The sequence below is a fragment of the Amblyomma americanum genome, chromosome 2 (assembly GCF_052857255.1).
Source record: "Amblyomma americanum isolate KBUSLIRL-KWMA chromosome 2, ASM5285725v1, whole genome shotgun sequence".
Lineage (NCBI taxonomy): Eukaryota > Metazoa > Arthropoda > Arachnida > Ixodida > Ixodidae > Amblyomma > Amblyomma americanum.
Genome location: NC_135498.1, coordinates 26,182,281 through 26,200,888, shown reverse-complemented (window position 1 = coordinate 26,200,888; position 18,608 = coordinate 26,182,281). Strand labels below are relative to the sequence as shown.

Sequence of the window (18,608 nt, the reverse complement as noted above, 5' to 3'; positions counted from 1 at the left end):
GTTTGACGCAGGGAATGAAATGCCATGCAGTTCTTGTCATCCTGGCCACACTCCACAGCAACTTGGAAATTTCTGTCTTTCTGAACGTCGTACAGTCTTTTGTGTACGAGGTGTGGAGAGTGGTCCTCTCAAATGAGTGTTCTCAAATACCTCATGCACTAAGTGGGCTTGACTATATTTATATGCATGTGGGCATGTGCCATATGATGCGGTCATTCAAGAATCACCGCAAAGCACATGCTCTGAAAGTGGTCGCGTTCTTGGTGCAGCAGAAAGTGGTGCGGGCCACCACAGACTGACTCTTATTATGATGCACCACGCGTCCCAGCAGTAAATCCTCCTGGATGGATGGATGGATACGGCTGAACCCTTTAAATCGGGTGGTGGCTCAAGCCACCTAACCATGACTTATGCAATTTTACTCTTGTCTTGATTTTAGTCACCAATCGGATAACCTTCGCTTGGTTACATCTACCCGCTTAAAATCTACTTTCCCTTCACTGTCCTTAAACCCCAATGCCTTGGATAAGTCAGCCCCGCTGCTTTCCACTGTAGGGTGAAGCCCTTTACAGAAAAGTATCAAGTGTTCAGCCGTTTCCTCCTCTCCGCACGCAACGCACAACGTGTCTATCTCGTGGTACCTGACTCTATACGTCTTAGTCCGCAAAACTCCCATCCTGGCCTCAAACAGCAAAGAGCTTCCCCTACAATTATCATAGATATTTTTTTTGGCAATTTCCTGCTTAAAAGGTCCGGTATGCTCCCAGTGCCGATTTCGTCAGCATCCCTGTTTTCCACAGAGCTCTCTCTGTCAAGCACTAAAAGCGCCCCCGATGAACACTGATGGAAGTGGCATTGCTTCGCCTGTGCCAGTGATAAGACGAGCAACAAAACTGCAGTGTGGGCAAGACCCTCTCTGTCTTCATGCACTTTCACTGCTGGAGCGTGCTCGGAAGCTATTTGTCCACCACTCGCGTGCTCCGCTTTACTTTTGGGGCACCTGTACCTCTAACTGCACCTTATTTTTTTAGTTTTGATATTCTTCACATTTTTTTTGTGTAGCAGCGACTGCATCATCATCATTAGCAGCCCAGTAATGTGCACAGTGGGACAGAGGCCTCTTCCAATAATCACCAGTTATTTCTTAATTCAACAGAGCACGGCAAAGATAAAGCTATATTCAGAAATATAGTATTTAGGTATTGTGGCATTGCTTGAGTATCGTAGCAAAGCTGTCGACTTATAGGAAAAGAATGTTTGAAATGGATTGATTTTATCTTATAAAACAAGAAAATCGGCACAGTCTCATAGTAGTCATAAAATGATGGAGTTTACATAGGTAGTGTTGCACTCACTATAGCCATTTGCCCCCAAAATAAACTATATAGGTATTCTCTTCGACAAGTCAGTCACATTTATTTACCTCTCGGAGTACCATGAATTGACAACTTGAAACAATTGCTACTGTTTTATATATACCAAGACTTGTGATTCAATGCAAAACTAATGTACTATGTAGTGAGTGAATCTGTGTTAAGTGTGGAGCTTTCCGGTTGGCACCATTCAAGTGGAATATGAGTAATACATTTAATAACTAAGAGAACACAGGGCTAAAAAGAACATAAATAACATCGCTAAGTTAATGACTTCCCATTTTAGATACATTACAAGCTTGGCTTTCATTCGTCCTGTCCAAAAATTACCGTCAGAGTAACAAATTGTTAAGCCACATCAACTGAGTGTCACGAAAATATTTGTACACCTTGTACTTCAATTTATGGCAAAACAAGATTATTTTGCATATTGTGATGCCACATAAATTAGTACTTTTTACAGTAGAATGAACCTATTCATGTGCCAATAGGTTTTGACCAATGGCTCTTTCAGTAGGCATATACAACTGTGTTGTAGATATTTTTTTGTCATATTTATATTGGCATATCTGCGTTGTCTGAGCTAATAGAAGAGTCCTGTTTTTTGTTATGACTTGCATGTGTTGCACGCATTGTGCTGTGCAGCCCTACATGGAAGTGGGGTTTCTTTCACAGGCTGAGGTTTAATTGTGAATGGCAACATGTAAAAGAGCACCACTATTTTCGATACTAGACAGTTCTGAAAAGGTTTAATTTAGGGGCCACAAGTCATTTCTGGGCAAAAAAGATGGGTTACCTGGTCCTGCACAGAAGCCACTCTTCATTGGACAGGCAGCATAATACATTGTAATATCTAAAATCTATGTACATGACAGTTCAGTGCAGAATAACTCGCTTGAGACGCGACATCAATGCCTGTAGCTGCCATTCCATGCAGTCTCCCTAGACTTACATGCGTGACAAGCAGATCAGATTTGCAAAGATGTCTTAGTGCATTTTTCTTTAAATGGCAGCGTGATCTCATCATTCCTGGGCATCTGTTCAGTTCACAGATGCTTGTCAATGTCTGTCACTTTTGCAGGCAAACAGGGGCCAAATCTACGAGACAGTTTGCTTTGGATCCGGCTTGCATCTCTGTGGGCCACCGCTTGCAGTGAGCTGAGACTAGTGAGTGAGTGAGTTGAAACTTCACTTAGAAGTAAAGCAGGAAGAGTTACAGACAGGTGTGGGCACAGAGAACTTCATAGTGGGTGGTAGCCGTTGTCCGGGGCAGACCATTGCTGTCGACGCTGACCCGGCTGTCCTCCAGATGGTTCATACAGAGGCCTACCGCTTGGGCGAAGGAAGAGATAGCACTGCGCCACTCCATCGGCTTGACTTGCTGAATTTCTGTTGGTGAGAACACCATAGGTCAGAGTCCATCTCTTACCAAGACCTTCCACCCTGCCCACCAGGGTGAACTGTCCAGGCATTTGCCTTTTATTAGTAGAGCACCATACTGAAAGGAAGTCTACCTATTAAAGTAAACGGGCTGGGTGACCGGCGATCTAGAAAGCTGAGAAGGAGCATTGCAAGACAACCTTCGTGATGGCAGTAATTTGTAATACTATAAGGAAGTACCTTTCAGGTATAGTAATTTAATGTAGTGAATTACTTAAGGGCACTAATTTTGAGATTGCCATTGTGGTACGGTATGTAAGGATGAGCGAAGGTTTCCTGGTATTGATTTCTGAGCGCAGAAAGAGAGCACAGGAGAAAACGAACTTGACAGAACAGAGCGCTCTGTTCTGTCTTTCTGCGCTCAAAAATCAATACGAGTAATGTGCCAACTAGCCTGCAAAAACATGCTCGCAGGTTTCCATGGTAGAGTGAGGTGAGTCGAGAGTTTGTATTTGTTGACGTTTCATGTGCTTGCATGGGTGACTATGTGGCGGTCTCTTTTATGCAGTGTTAATTGAGACCTGATTATGATGGTGATTCAACACAGTACATCTTCAAGAAATCTTGATAAATCCTTTGACTAGGTGTATCAGGCATCCTTGAAACTTATGCGAAACATTTTTTAACATGTCATGCTATCCAAAATTGGCAGAGCATTACACCGGCTTGGGGCTGCTTCTATACACCTTGCCATGTCTGAAGGTGATTGATAAAATATGCAGTGGGCAGTTTGCAAAACTGCTTGTAGAGACATGGGAGAGGTCTTTGCTCTGCAGTGGGCGTAGTCAGGCTAATGATGATGATGATGTTGATGCTGTGTTTTATAGCTGGCCTTAAAGGGTCAGTAAGGAAAACTTCATCCAAATATTGTTTTCGGTGAAACTTTTTTCCTTGGCTGTGTTTTTTGTCCAGCACCAAGAGACGCATTTATCGCTGAGAAAATCGAATTTATAAATCTCGCCAGACTATTCAAACTTATAACGTCCTTACCGAAAAGGAAAGGTTGCCACTGTCTTGAAGTAAATGGCAGTGTAGCGTAGTCCCTGTGATTCGTGCCCAAATATTGGTGTCGATGTACTCGTTTTACTAGAGAAATTAGCTGGTGGTGGCGAACTCTGTATGTCGTTCTTTGGACTTTTTCTAGCTTATTAAAGCTCCGTCTTGTGAGACTCGTCTCTTTGTGATTAGAATATGCTACCCTGTCGATAAATACCAACTTCTTTTTATCCCCAGTGTAGCTGACCTCTCATACATGGTTTATGGTGATTTAACGTCCCAAAGCGACTCAGGTTATGAGGGATACTGAAGTGAATGGTTCTGGAAATTTCGACCACCTGGGGCTCTTTAACGTGCACTGACATCCCACAGTACACAGACCTCTAGAATTCCACCTCCATCGAAATGCGACTTCCATGGCCGGGATCGAATCCGAGTCTTTTGGGTCAGCAGCAAAGCACCATAACCACTGAGCCACCGCGATGGCTGTCCCATCATACAGATGTCTTGCACGTCTCGTCAAGATATAGTCTAGATGTGTAATAGACGCAGCTTTGTTCAGTGGGTGTATTGTAGTCCCAGTCAAAAGAAAACCAATGGGTGCAATTGGGCATACCATTTGGTTCCAATTGGAACCAGTTGGACGCAACTGGTCAGCCAGTTGGGCTAATGAATCCAATTCGGTAGTCAATTTCGTTTCCCTAGTTCCATTTGGACATTCCATTTGGTTCTGTATTTCCAATTAGATTACCAAACTGGTTTGTGAGGTCCCAATTGGTTTCGGCACTCCTAGTTGGATTGCCCAATTGGAACCTTTTGAAACTAATTGGAGCTCCCAATTGGAACCATTTGTGGGATACACTTGTATCCCCTCATCGTCCCCCGCGCCAGCGGCGACCGTGACTTACACGGGCGCGCTGGCCACCAGGAATGTGGAGAGAAGGCACCCCCACGACTGCTCATTTCCGCCCCAGCACTGACGTGACGTCACGTCAGCGCGCTGCCATCTGCGGAGAGGGTAGCACGCCTAAGCTTGACGGCAACGATTTGCTGCTAGGGAGGCAATGACCGAGGGGATAAAAGGGGGGAACGCGCGGCGGGAAGGGACTCTCGTTGCCGGACCTTACCTAACTGCCCCACGGACCCCTTCCGCTGCCCGCCGGCCCCCGAACACCAACGCCAGACGACGTCAACGACCTGGTGAGCTGCTGAACATCTATTTTACGGATAGAACATTCTTCCGCAGTGTGCTTTACCTCGCGTTAGGATAATAAACTATTTCCTAGCGTGCCCTGCCGTTGCCTATTTCGTCCGGACCTGCCGTGGCTGCGACTCTGCGCCACGGGTTGGGGAAACGTGTTGCGTATTTGAATAACGCCTGCGTGTAGCTTGCACGGAAGCTCGCTTTCCCGGCCGGCTGGACGCAGAGTGACCCCATACATTTGAAACCAATTTGGAGCTGATCTCCCAATTGGAAGCTTCAGTTGGTTCTGATTGGAAAATCTAAGTGGAAATCAATGATGTCCTTCACTGAGATCTGTATATATAGCTGTCTATAAAACAGAACACTAGAATAATTAGCTTCTTGTGAAAGAGGTATTAGCAACTTAATCTTTTGAATTGTTTTTATCATTTCCACCATCACCGCGGGCATTCTTAGCTAACTTCGCTAATGGTCAACCGCCACTGGCTCCAGCTGGAAGGTCTCATGAGTGGTGTATTGAAGTGACTGCAAAATTGTGCCCTATGAATGTATGTTGAGAACTTCTGCTGCTATAGTGTCTATGTTCCTGTGTGTAATGCATGTTTATTGGTCTTGCTTTATTTTCATAAAAGCGTATAATTATAATTTTATTTTCCTTGTATAAATGTTGGCAGAAGTCTGGCAGCAGTCTAGAAGAAAGAATTGGTTCCAAATTGAATTCTAATTTTTTTTCTGGCCAGTTCAAACCGTTTGAGTTGAATAAGTGTGTCATTTGAGTTCAATTGGTGGGGCAGTTGTCCAGGTTGGGTGACCAATTATTTATGATTGGAAGCACCAGTTGGGCTCAATTGGTCGAGCCCAATTGTCGAGTCCAAAAACAATGGTTTTTGACCAATAGGTTTCAGTTGGAGATTTTCCAATCTGACCCATCATATTTTTTTTCTGGGATGTGTCGTATTGATTATAATGATTCACTAAAATATCAGAAAAATCATTACCCTGGAAGTTGCAAGCTAACTTCATTTGGCAAGGCTATGCAAGCCAAATTTTTACTGCTTAAATTTGATCATAATTCGCTTTTTTCACAAGATCGGGTGCTCTTTGGAGAGTGCGCGAAGATTCGGCTGCTACAAATAAACCTGGTTGAAAATAAATGCACCTGGCCACTGCAGGCGCTACTCGCCACCACGAGGTGCGAACTGTGCATTCGAAGTAGCAAGTGTGGGCTTGCGCGGTACAAAATGGCGTTTTGTTTGAAGCTAGTGGAGAGGGCAGAGGAGGAAAGGCGCGCATGCGCAAAGCGGCCGTGTGAAAATGCCCGTTGTCGGCGCGCTGCGTGACATGGGCGCCATAACGGAGGAAGAACACGGAGCCGAACGTAATCGAACTTTGGCGACACTGTCCGCCCGGCCCCTGGTGCTGGTTTGCTGCGCTGCCGCCTGAGCAGCGCATGCGTCAACGAAAGTCTTTTAGAACGATAGCTGCAGATGCCGCTCAGAGGAACTCCCTCCAGCCAGTGGCGTCGACCGATATTCGTGACGCCGCGGTGAATCCGATTTCATGATTAAATTTAAGAAGAAAGTCGGGCCAGCGCTTAAGAAAATGGGCAGTGAAAAGATGCGGACAAGTTGATCTCTATAGCGCGTGTGTCCCGTCGGTACCTTTTCATTGTCCCTTGTGTGTGTGCGCGCGCGTGTGCGTGCGTGTGTTTTGCGATAGCTACCATGTCGCAGACAGTTAATTATTCCCCTTTAATCTCCCACCTTCAGCGATGCCACGCTATAGTCCGGGTACAAGTTAAGAAAAATGCGGCTTTTCCCAGTCAAAGGACCCCCTTTCATCGAAATGGAATCGGCCGATTTTCATGATCCTGCTAGCGTGAGTAGCGCGACAATACAAGGAGTGGCGTGACAATGCAGGGAGGGGAATATCCCCTTTCATCTGCCAAGCTCCCTGCATTGTCATGGTAGCAGGTTCATGAGCCATTGGTTGGAAGGGGGTCGCTTGACGTGGAAAAGCCGCTTTTTTCTAGACTTGTACCGGACTATAGCAGGTCCAATAGGACTAACCACGACGCCATGAAAATCGGTCGACGCCATTGGCTGGAGAGCTGCCTTTGAGGGGCACATGACGCGTCGTTCTTGACTTTCGGTGGGCGCAGCCTGAGCGGCACGCACGCAGTCCTCGTGACGTGTGAGCGACGCGAGAGTGGAGCCACGGCGCCATCCTTCGGCGCGGCGCGGAACCAAGTGCAAACGATCACGGCCGGTCTCGAGGGGAGCGCGCTTCGCTCGAGGACAACCGCGAAACGGTGAGGGCGGCAAGACTTCATACTTGCGTCTCTTCTCGACCGCGAAAGACAGTGCGAATTCTTTTTGCTTTGTAGTATACTTCTGATTGGTACTTTGAAAAAAAAAAAACGGGTTCTTGTGCCGAAGACAGGAGGCTCCTAGGAATATGATGCGGTAATTAACTTAAAATGTCGGAAAAAGAGCTCTGGAGATGCCCTCTCAGGGGAGAGAGAAGCAAAAGGCGACAATCTCACGAGCCATCGACGAAAACATGAATGAGGCGAAGGGCAAGAGCGATACGGCAAGTAATGCTGACGGCAAGGTTCCGACAGAATACAGCTTCGCGACTTGCCAGTCGATATATACTGTTCGAAAGCAAGTGGAATAAGAGAATTTTTTTCACCGAAATAAAAAAAACAACGCGAAAGTTTTTGTGCGTACAAACAGTAGCGCTATTCATGTTATTTTGTGATATATGGCTTACATGGGATGGACCAAACCACAGGCGGCGATTGACAGGTGCTCAAAAAAAGTTTTTCAAATAATGACGGGACTAATGATCCCTTCGTGATCGGCGTTTCCAGGGTCTAAATATTCCGCTAGATCTCTTCATATTCTTCGTGGTCGATGATGAGAATATACAGCGTAAAGAATCAACCAAATTGGGAGTTCAAATGGTTGGCATCACTTTAAGCTTTATATGTGGAAACATTTGCTCCATCGATATGGAGTAAAAATGTGTTAAATGACCTATTTTACTCCCTGCACTCAATAAGGGGGCATAAGGAAGGATTCTCCTCATAACTCCTATTTTTAAATAGAGTTTCTTGGTATAAGTGCGCCCCAATTCTCCAATGGAGTAAAAAAAATCATTTTGCGCCAGCCGCCTCGCCACATAGCGTCTCTTCTGGTCAATCGTCTGATATTGGCGGTGAGTGACGACCCCCTTGGTTACCGTTGTCGCTGGATCTCTCCTCACTTCAGTTCCTTCACGGGCGCCTGCCGCGGTGCAAGTTATCGGCTTGTCGCCGTTTTCCGCTACAGTATGCTGCATAATTGAACTGCTCTTGTGAAACCTCCAGTGGTCTAAACATACCTGACCTTCTCACAGCTTTTTTCAGTGGGATTCTCGCGGCGTGTTACAGCAAATTATAGTGCGTTGCATGAACATGAAACTATCAACATGGGACGCCGAGCTCTTAACTGAACTTTGAGGTTTAATTTTTCCTTAGTCATACTGAAAAGTCAAGCCTTAAAGGGACACTGAGGAGAAATTGAAGTTGGCTTGTATCGATAGAATAGCAACTCCTGATCACAAAAACGCCACTCTTACTGAAAATAAAGCTCTTGTAATGTAGAAAATAGCAAGAACCAAAATACAGGTGTCGCCGCCACAGGCCAATCTCGCAAGTACAAGCGTGATGACTTCCTAGGACAAGAGGCGCCACCTTGGAGGAATTTTCCTTACTTCATGGAAGCCAAGAATCTCTAAGGCTGGCAAAGGAAGGTTGCGCACCGCACCGCTAGCCGTCAGAAATCACGGAGTCTGCGTTTACGTCACGTATCACGTCACTCCGTTCTGAGACATCATAAGAGTTGCCGTGGCGTCATAAGAGTTCCCTGAGTTTGAATCAGAGCGGCGGGAAAAACTTTTTCATCTTCGAATCCAAATTTCTTTGAAATAAATGCATCTTTCGCGCCCGGACAAGCGGCAACAAAGCCATGAAATGCCGAAGTATCAGATTTCGCTAACAAAAAAAAATGATAGAGTTCTCCTCAGTGTCCCTTTAAAGAAGTGACTATGGAAGCAAACACCGCCATACCAAAATGCCTTGAGGGGTATTTTCATTTTCAACTTATTTTGCTCTGGTTTTTCGTCAAATATAGCGTGGTGCATGACCGCGAAAACTTCTCCGCGACTCCTTTTCGGTTTTGAACGATTGATTCTATTGTTACATCGCTTTATCTACGATCGTAGCCAACCAAACGAGCTCGTAAAGCAAAAGCAGACGACTCCTGCCGCCTACGTACGCCGCCGCTGCATGTGCTTGCAGACGGCGAAAAGAACGCGTGACGCGGGGTCATATTAGGGCAGTGCAGTTTCTTGAGTTGCCGGCGGCCCCCCAGCTACTGCCCGTTCCAGCCGCTGGCACTGCTATAAGAATGAGCTTGAATGAGGATAAATAAACGTGACGCCATTTTTGGGTTCTATTTCTGTGAGTAGTAAAAATTTTACTCTTTTGTACTCCTAAATATCCCCCTGTGTAAAGGAGTAAATAAAATGCTCCATTTATATGGAGTAAATAAAACCTCAGTTTAGGTGTGCGCTAGAGGACAAGCCATTTACTCCCATTTGGGCGTCTTTTTTTATGTTAACAGTGTGGAACCGCGTACCATTACAGCATATAATCTGACTTATTTTCGGTTTCTCGATTTTGCTCATTTGGAAAAAAAAAAACTGATATAATAGCCGGCTGTCGATGACTCCAATCCAGAGGGGTTCGAATATTTGTTCGTAATAAAGGCAGCACTTTTTTAGATATACATGTTTTGTTGACGGGTTTAAAGCTTCAGCTCGAGTAAACCGGAAGTTCGAATTAAGCGACTTCGAAATAACGAGAGTGTTTTGTAACTGCTAATTCGAGCCGCACTTTCACCCTGTCTGCCATTCACTCTCGTACTGGCGCGTCCCTCTCCTATTCCTGGCTCGCGAGAAAGCCGGAAGAAACCTGGAAATGTTCCTACACTGCTCCGCAGCCCTCAGCGCCCGTCATCGCGACGTTTCGTGATTGCGACTCCCTCGCGTGTGGTGGTGGATGTTGCTATGAAGGGGGGAGGGGGATACTGGTCCCGACGTGTGCACGAGCACCGGGAGCGTTGCGGGAAGGGCAGTCGAGCTGTGGCTGTTGTTGACCTCAACCATCACTATGCGAGCGTCCGTGAATCGGCACCGCGGCCTTGCCTGCATCGCCTCCTCCTCCTCTGAGCAGTCGCGCCGCCTCCGTGACTCAGCACTTCCTGCCCTTCCCGCCAGCACCCGTCAGCTGCTGCTTGCACAGCTGGCTCGGCCACACTCTTTGTAAGGGCCTGCGGCTCTGACGCCGCAACAACCGGTCGCGTGAACGCGCGCGCGCACACTCGCGATGACGTTGCCCGGTCGAGTCAAGCGGCCAATCCGGTGCGCAGGTCGCCGCGTATGCGTTGCTTGGAGGGCGGCACTCTGTGCTTCGTCGTTCCTTGCTCGAGCAGTGTGCACCCCCCTTTCCGTTTTTAGCAGGCCCGGCCTCCCCCGCGCCCTTCTGCACTCGGCGTGACGGTCTTTATTTAGTGCAGGCCGGAGCAATCGGCGGCGGGCGTCTCCTTCGGATCCGGATGAGTCAGGCCGAGCACTTCTTCCCGGTGCAGTCATTCAACCTTGGCTTTTGCCGGGGAACAGCCACCGCCTCAAACCGGTGCCGCCCCGTTGCGGTCGCGACGAACAGGCGGTGTCTCGATCGCCGTCTTGAGGTGCAGGCTACGCGTCGAAACTTTAAGGGAACAGCGTGACACCCAATCTTCGATACCTTGAGTATACTTCGGTGGTGTGGGGTGAGGCAAAGAACCCAGAAAAGGTCACGTTACCTTTATGTTGTGGCGAACGAGAGAAAGTTCGCTCGGAGGAAGTGACGCGGCGACCGACGCAAACTCGGAAGCGCGCGGTGGTGATCAGGCAGTAGTAGCATCCAAGCCACAATTGCAGAGAGAAGCGGCAAATGCCCATCAAAAGAGGTCCTCTAACCACTGTCGTCTACCTACTGTCATGACATAGCAGTGACTTGCACCTGCTAGGCTCCTCCGATGCCACGCTAGCAGGTGCAAGGCTGTTGACCCCGAAACCATGACAACAGATTCAGGCGCATGTGCAGATTTTTTTCCGTGTATAAAGGAATTGGACGGAACTCTTCGGAATGAGATGTGAAATGCACTCTAAAAAGTAACGGAGTACTGGAATACATTTCGATGGACTAAATAAAGGCTTGTCCCATATTTTACTATTTTGGGGGAATTGCGCCACTCCTTGTACCCAGAGTGCAGTGCACGCCATCTGTAGAAGTGGATATAGTCCTGTTGCGGCATACTGCTGATTATCGAACTGTGGAACTTTCAGTACAAAGGCGGGTCAGTAGAAAGGCGGGCCCGCTACGTCTTTGCTGCCGCTGTTTTGTCTTTATTTCCAAATGGGAAAACAAGAAATAATGTCGGACAGAAGAACACTTGGACACAAAGCGTTACTCTCGACCTATATGGTAGAGAAATTCAAATTCGGGCAATAAGGCTTCCATTTCTGAGAGCCACTCTGATGCTTGAGGTTGCTGTATCTTTTGCATCTGAAAGATGTTGCTTATAGACTCTTCAAAGCATGATTTCAAAGACCTAGCATCCTCAACAACATGTATAGCTGATCAGCATGTATACCTGCCGTTATATCGCCAAATTCCGTGAAAGCTCCGCAAGCATTATCATATCTAGCGGCATGCCATCATCACTTTCCATTCGTAGAAGTCTGATTCCATAACTGCTGTTGGGAAGTTCTTTTCAATTTTCGTTGGTTTTTGATTGCTTGAACAACTTTAATTTCCAACAGAAAAGACGTCCCCCCCCCCCCCCCCCCCCCCCCCCCGCACGCAGGCCTGGGAGACGGGGTCCGCTGTTAGAGGCTGGCCGGCAGTCCTTGACTGGTAGCGGCCTCTTCCGCCAGATGGATGGTGGTGCGCTGGAGCTCAGGGTTCGGGCTTCATAGCAGGGTCTCCCAGGCTTCTCTACTATGTTCCGAGGTGTTTCGTTGGTGTTCCGAGGCATGCATTGCGAACAGTTCGGGATAACAGTTGAAGGGGCCATGACAGGGTCCTTCTTCATTTTGCAGTTTTTTGCTTCAGTAACTAATACAATAGCATATGATTCAATTTCCGAAATTTGGCTGCCCTGGACGCGCTGTACATTCCATAAAATGCGATCGAAATTGAGAACGGGAAACTCCTCCCACCGGCAGCGACCGCCATATTGAATGCTTTCCTGACGTCACCAGGGCATACACGAAGCAACGTCCTCTGCTCTCGTTGCTGCAATGTGCGCAGCGAGGTCTCTTGTCCCCTGTACTTCCGCGGGCGATCGAAGTAGCAGCCGTCCCCCATATACGAGTGACTGGTGCCGCAAAAGCCTCAATAATAGTAACGCAGTTATTCTTCGGTATAGGTATAGGGTCAGGTTATACTAGGCCGATGGGACGGCGGTTGGTTGGCTGGTCGGTATGCAAATGCCATCGCTGACGCAAGCTAGTGTGTCAAGCTAGACCGACGACGACGCCAGCACGACCAACGACCCCGTATCGCAGTAGCGGAAAGAGTGAACTTAAATGGGTACTGGCAGAGTGTGGTGGGGGACTAGTTGGTATGACATTCTATAAACTTCAGAATTTTAGAACTTATTGTGCTTGATGCTAGCCACGGCGACATACGCGATGTGCATGCACCAGCGAAGATGCGCTTTCATTCGGTGCCTCCGCATAGAACCTATCGGCGAGGCAATTGAGCGACACGGGCAGAAAACGCCGCTCGACGGTGCCGCTCCTCGCCTGGGCTTGTGCGGCCGAGCGAAAGCTTCACGCCCGGTGAATAGACGGCCCGAAAAACTGCGCTTGTGTACCTAATCGGTATCGAAAAAAACGAAACGAGCGGCTGCATTTCATATCTTCACGCTTCCTTACTAATCAACGGGGAGCTCTTGCCAGATGCTTGAATTTCGGCCGACGGTGGACCGCCGGCCCATAGCCTCCTCTATTAGAAGAGGATATGGCCGGCCCCTTTCGTGACGAGGCCTAGCGAGTACGCAGGATTCGTGTGCGCGATTTCGGCAATTGCGGAGAGCGAATTCGCAAGTTTTAGCGCCTGAAATAGCTGTCGAGCGTAGTTTTGGCTACAGTGCCCTCAAAGCGACGACTGCCTATATATATATACATCGCAGGACGCGAGTACAATAAGGGGGAAGTGCCGACATGTGACCCGGTCTGCATAGCATGTGCAGAAGGCAGCGGCAGCAGCCGTCGGCGTCGACTGTGGACAACAAATCTGGTTGTTTTCAAGTAATGTCCGAACGTATTTTTGGCTAAAACGCTTTAAAATCAAATACTGATGACATAAGAGGAAGCAGATACAATTAGCGCTTTCTCAAGCGTTTCTCAAGCAGCCGATAGCATCAGCGGCGCTCATTGCAGTGTTATCATAGTGTGTAAATGAGTAAAACTACAATTTGTGAGCAATACTACGCAATATTTAAGATAAGGAGAACCCACCTTGCGTTTTATGCCAAGCAAACGAGCAGTACTGTTTGCGCACAGCTATGTATACAACCCCAGCGCGGGAATGCAGTTGTCGTGATCGTCGCAATCCTAGGCCACAATGCGCACGCAGAGTAAACGCTAAATGATGTACTATTATTTTCAAGCACTCATTTAGACGGCGGCGACTATTCATCGGTGCGGGCAGTGAAAACATTCTCGAGTCGCGTAAGGTTTTGCAAGCGGCTTGGTTCCTGCAAAAGGGTTCTACGAGCCGAAGGGAATGTATGTTCGACTTAAAAACGCACACATGCAGCGGGGAAGTCGTCTCATTCAGAACTTTTCTCTTCTCCTTTCGTGCCTCAAGGTTACTGTAGTGCCACCTTGTGATAATTTGAGTTTAGTTATCGAGCCGATGAATAGCGGACAAGAAACTGGTAGCAGCTACAAAACGCCGCGGCTTTCACGGCGCACATCGGCGAAGGCATGCACGGCACGTGCCGCTTTTCACATACGGGAGCACTTGACTGCTCAAAAGAAACCACACTCATAACATAAAAATAACATGCTTATGAGCGTAAATAATAAAGCAGGGGTTCATCCATTTCTGTTTCCTCAACAATCAGAAAAGGGGTACCACGAGCAAGTCCGCTTTCTTAAGGATCACTCAGGTCGCGTACTAAGCTGACGGCTTCCGAAAAGAAAACACTGAAAATGCATTTTATTGCGTTAAGCTAAAAAAAAGAAGAAAACTTCGAGCGACCGCTGTCTACGGTGTGCATGCATGCACATCAACAACTCACGGCAGACGACGCGTGGCGTGTATGCCCTCGTGTCGTCGGCGATCAGAGGTTGCCAGACCAGCAAGCAGTTCGCAAAAGAAACGAAAAAAAAATTGTTTTAAAAATATTTACCGCACAGAAGCAACTGAAACTTGGGGGAATTTTAACAAGTTGAGAATTAAATGCGATAAGCAGGGTATCCGTGAAAATAGGCTGTCATGGCCCCTTTAATGGAGAATACCTAAGTAATCAGCGATTTACTGATGACATTGCCTTGCTAAGTCACTCAGGAGATGAACTGCAAAACATTATCAATGAGTAGACAGGCAAAGCAGAACGGTGGGTCTAAAAACTAACATGCAGAAAACCAAAGTAATGTTCAACAGCCTAGCAAGGGAAACGCAGTTCACAATTGGTAGCGAGCTACTGGAAGTTTTAAGGGAATAGATCTGCTTAGGGCAGGTATAGTGACAGCTATACTCCGTTTCAAACACCATGTGCAACGCTGTCAGAGCTAGCGCTCTTGTTTACGCTGCCTACATCCGCGACCAAAAAGTAGTTATTTGTGGTGAGCTAAACATAGTAAATACTTCGCCTGTAGGCTTACCACGTGACACATTTATTATGATCTTGATTAAATGCACTGTTATTGCTGATAATACGCTGTCGCTTTCTCGTGTCTTAGACCACTCTGGCACAGAACAAGCGCGGAGTAACACGCCTTTCTTTTGAAGCGAAAAGCTTCACTACGCTAGTCAACACCGCGCTTCGCGCGAGCCGGCGTATGTCGGAGCACGAGTGACGTCACGCACGGCGCAGGTGGCCTTCGCCTTCTCTCTCTCTCTCGCTCCCTAGTCACGCCGAGCCACAGGTGTTCCGCCATTGCGCAGCGCCGCGCCTTTCCTCAAAATTCAACTTTCAGTTTTCTCTTTCTTCTTTCCCTCCCTCCTATATCCCTTCCTTAACGGCACGGTTTAGGTGTCCACCGAGATATGTGAGACGGTTACTGTGCCATTTCCTTTCCTCAAAAACCAAACGAAACAACTGAGCCGACGGCGTTCATAGAAATCATTTGCGTTGACAACTTTGCAAAGGCTGTCCATTTTCCCGAAAGGGAAGGCGCACAATCGGCTCCTTAGGTCAGCGGAGACCTCAATCTCGCTTTCATGTACGTGGCGTTGGTGTCAAATGCCTGCTTTGACTGCGTTCCGCACACTAGGCAGCGCGCCCTCCCTACCATCCTGGGAGGTCGCATGCAGTTAATGGTTGAACGCGAGAGATTGATCACCAATTGAACGCTGCGGCCTAACTATTGCTGCAGTGCCGCATGTCAGCCACAACGCTGTCAGCGCTAATTCATTCATTCCACATCTCTCTCTCTCTCACTACGAACCAAAGCACGAATGAGGCGTCCGCATATCCAGGGAGCCAGTTATGCGCCCTTCCTTTGCTCAAAGCCATCGCCGTCTAGAACATTGTCAACGCCAATGAACACAGTGAACGCCGAAATCTTTCGCTTTGTATATATTGGATTATATCAGCTAATCCACATTAATTTTTATTTTCCCGTCCGGACTACTTCCGTACCCTTCACAGCGTTGCACCTGATGTATGAAACGGAGTATAATCCGGATCATGATTACTAGAAGGATAAGAATAGGGTGGAGTGCACATGGCAGGTTCTCTCAGATCACGAATGGCAGTTTACCAATATTCCTAAAGAGGAGAGTGTGAAAATTGAAAATTGGTTTTTGGGAAAGGAAATGGCGCAGTATCTGTCTCACAACGGCGGACACCTGAACCGCGCCGTAACGGAAGGGATAAAGGCAGGAGTGAAAGAAGAGGCGCCGTAGTAGAGGGCTCCGGATGAATTCGACCACCTGGGGGAACCTAGAACTTTCCTGCCCATCTGCTTGGTCTGCTGTCGCGCTCGGCACATCATTCACGTGACCTTTCCGTCCGCGCTGCCGTGTAGTAGACCGCGGTTACCGTTCCAAACAAGATGTTCAGACAAGACACTTCACCGAGGTACGGCCTCTTGGTGGGTACACCAATAATGGCAAGGGTCCACCGCTAGATTTTAGGTGATTTTCAGTGACAAATTAAAATTATAGATTTTTTTTTCCTCCGATGTCGCTCCATTCCTACAATATGGTATTTTCGAATATAATCTCATGGCACGTGTTTCGGTCAGTTAAAAATGTCGAGGAAGGGTATACAAGTCACGGCTTTCCTTCTCAAAAGCTGCGGTTTCGCTGAAAAAGGGTACTGGAGTCTACGTCTCATTTCCGTACCTCCTGCAAAGCGCGACCAAGTCCCCGCACAGCAGCAAACCCGAAAGGGTTCGCACAAGTGCCAGGGAGGAGTACACAGAACGCAAAGAAATACCTTGAACAAGTTTTATTTTGAACACAACGACGCTTGGCAGCTTGCTCGTGGAAACCAAGGTCTGTCTGCCTGCACGGGCCCCTTGATACGCGTCGCCGGTGGAGCGTCTTCAGAGCCGCTCTTGTTGGAGTCGCTAGGCGAGCGCCGCCGAGGCCGGCGGCTTCTCTTCCGTTTACTGAGCGGCGGAGATTCGGCACGCGGCGTATCCACGGGTTCAGCGTCCGCAGCACCGCCCACACTGGTCACGGGCCCACCATTCTTGTTCTCGTTGGTATCCTCCGCGAGACCCTTGACCTTCAGAGCCTCGGCAGTCTTGAGGAGCGCCGTGAGATGGTCCTGCGACACGTTCACCTCACCGCGGTACATGAACTCGACTATCGCCTTCAAGTCCATGTAGCGCATGTCCTTCAGTATCACAATAGGGTGCTTGCAGGGATTCTCGACAAAAAGCGCTTGAAAAAAGGGGCTGCAGGCGGAGAGTACCACCTTGTGCGCCTTCAGCGATAGACCTTCGCACGCCAGCGTAACGTCCACCAGCGCTTCGTTAGACAGCAGTTGCTCGAACGCGGCCACCATGCTCGACTGGTGGTTCTTCCATTTCAGGCACAACTGTTGCGACCCCATCCTTAGTCCGAAGTGGTTGCCGTGACTGAAAAGAAAAAAAAAATTGCTACACGCACCCGTAGAAAAGCCACGCCGCACTCAAATCTGCGACGCGGAGCAAGCTGTGCCCCGCCGCGGTGGCTCAGTGGTTAGGGCGCTCGACTACTGATCCGGAGTTCCCGGGTTCGAACCCGACCGCGGCGGCTGCGTTTTTATGGAGGAAAAACGCTAAGGCGCCCGTGTGCTGTGCGATGTCAGTGCACGTTAAAGATCCCCAGGTGGTCGAAATTATTCCGGAGCCCTCCACTACGGACCTATTTGTTCCTCTCTTCTTTCACTCCCTCCTTTATCCCTTCCCTTACGGCGCGGTTCAGGTGTCCAACGATATATGAGACAGATACTGCGCCATTTCCTTTCCACCAAAAAACCAATTTAAAAAAAAAAGCTGTAAAACTGCATGGCTGAAAGAAAAAAATCCTCAAATTCACGTCAAAATTGCAAAGGAAGCCGACCCAAACGTCAGTGTCGGCGTCAAAAATTATAAACCCAATCGTGAAAAAAAGTGGGCCTAATACTTTTGTCGCATGTCCGTGCGGTCTGGGGATAATTCATAACGGCGAACGCCAGGTTGACAAGACGCCACGCCTGTCTTCCGCCATTAAGCTGGCCTCCTCGCCTCCCTCATGCAAATGTGCACTCGAACGACCATATTGGCTTCCGCAGAAAATATTTACACCCGGCAAGTTAACGTACAAAATTTTACATAGCCGCAAAAAAAAAACGCGTCAAAAGAACTGAAACAATGAACCCCACCATTCCAGATATTGCCAAAAATCTTGTAACTGGCCTATCAAACGCGAACTCCGCAAGCCAGACGCGGCAAAGCGCACGGAACTGATACAAATTATGGAATGTTGCAAATTAACGAAGCGAACGCGAGTAGGCCAAATTTCTTTGAATATTCCAAAACGGCCGCTCAGGAAAGCTGAAAACTCAGCATTTACCCCACAGAACAGTTGCGGCGAGGAGCGTCAGTCAACGGCCGGCACGAACGCACTTGTAGGGAAAGTGTCGTAGAGCTAAAAAATACCTCACTGACACGAGAACGGTATTCCACTACACGGAATTTGTTGAAAATACTTCGGAACGGCAGTCTAGCTTCAAAAATCCAAGGCGTAAAACAATCCACGGTCTTCCCGAGGAACCAAGCGTCCACTT

General features: G+C 48.0%; 1 protein-coding gene across 1 annotated transcript; it reads right to left on the bottom strand.

The window, feature by feature from the left end:
• Positions 1-16,799: 16,799 nt before the first annotated feature.
• Positions 16,800-17,427, bottom strand: LOC144119589 (longitudinals lacking protein-like). The gene has a single exon (XM_077652165.1). It carries the CDS (start codon positions 17,409-17,411, stop codon positions 16,800-16,802), a length of 612 nt encoding a protein of 203 aa, XP_077508291.1. The 5' UTR covers positions 17,412-17,427.
• Positions 17,428-18,608: the final 1,181 nt, after the last annotated feature.

What these genes read in the sequence shown, in the direction of transcription:
- LOC144119589 (XM_077652165.1), bottom strand. Translation starts at nt 17,411, where the DNA reads ATGGGGTCGCAACAGTTGTGCCTGAAATGGAAGAACCACCAGTCGAGC.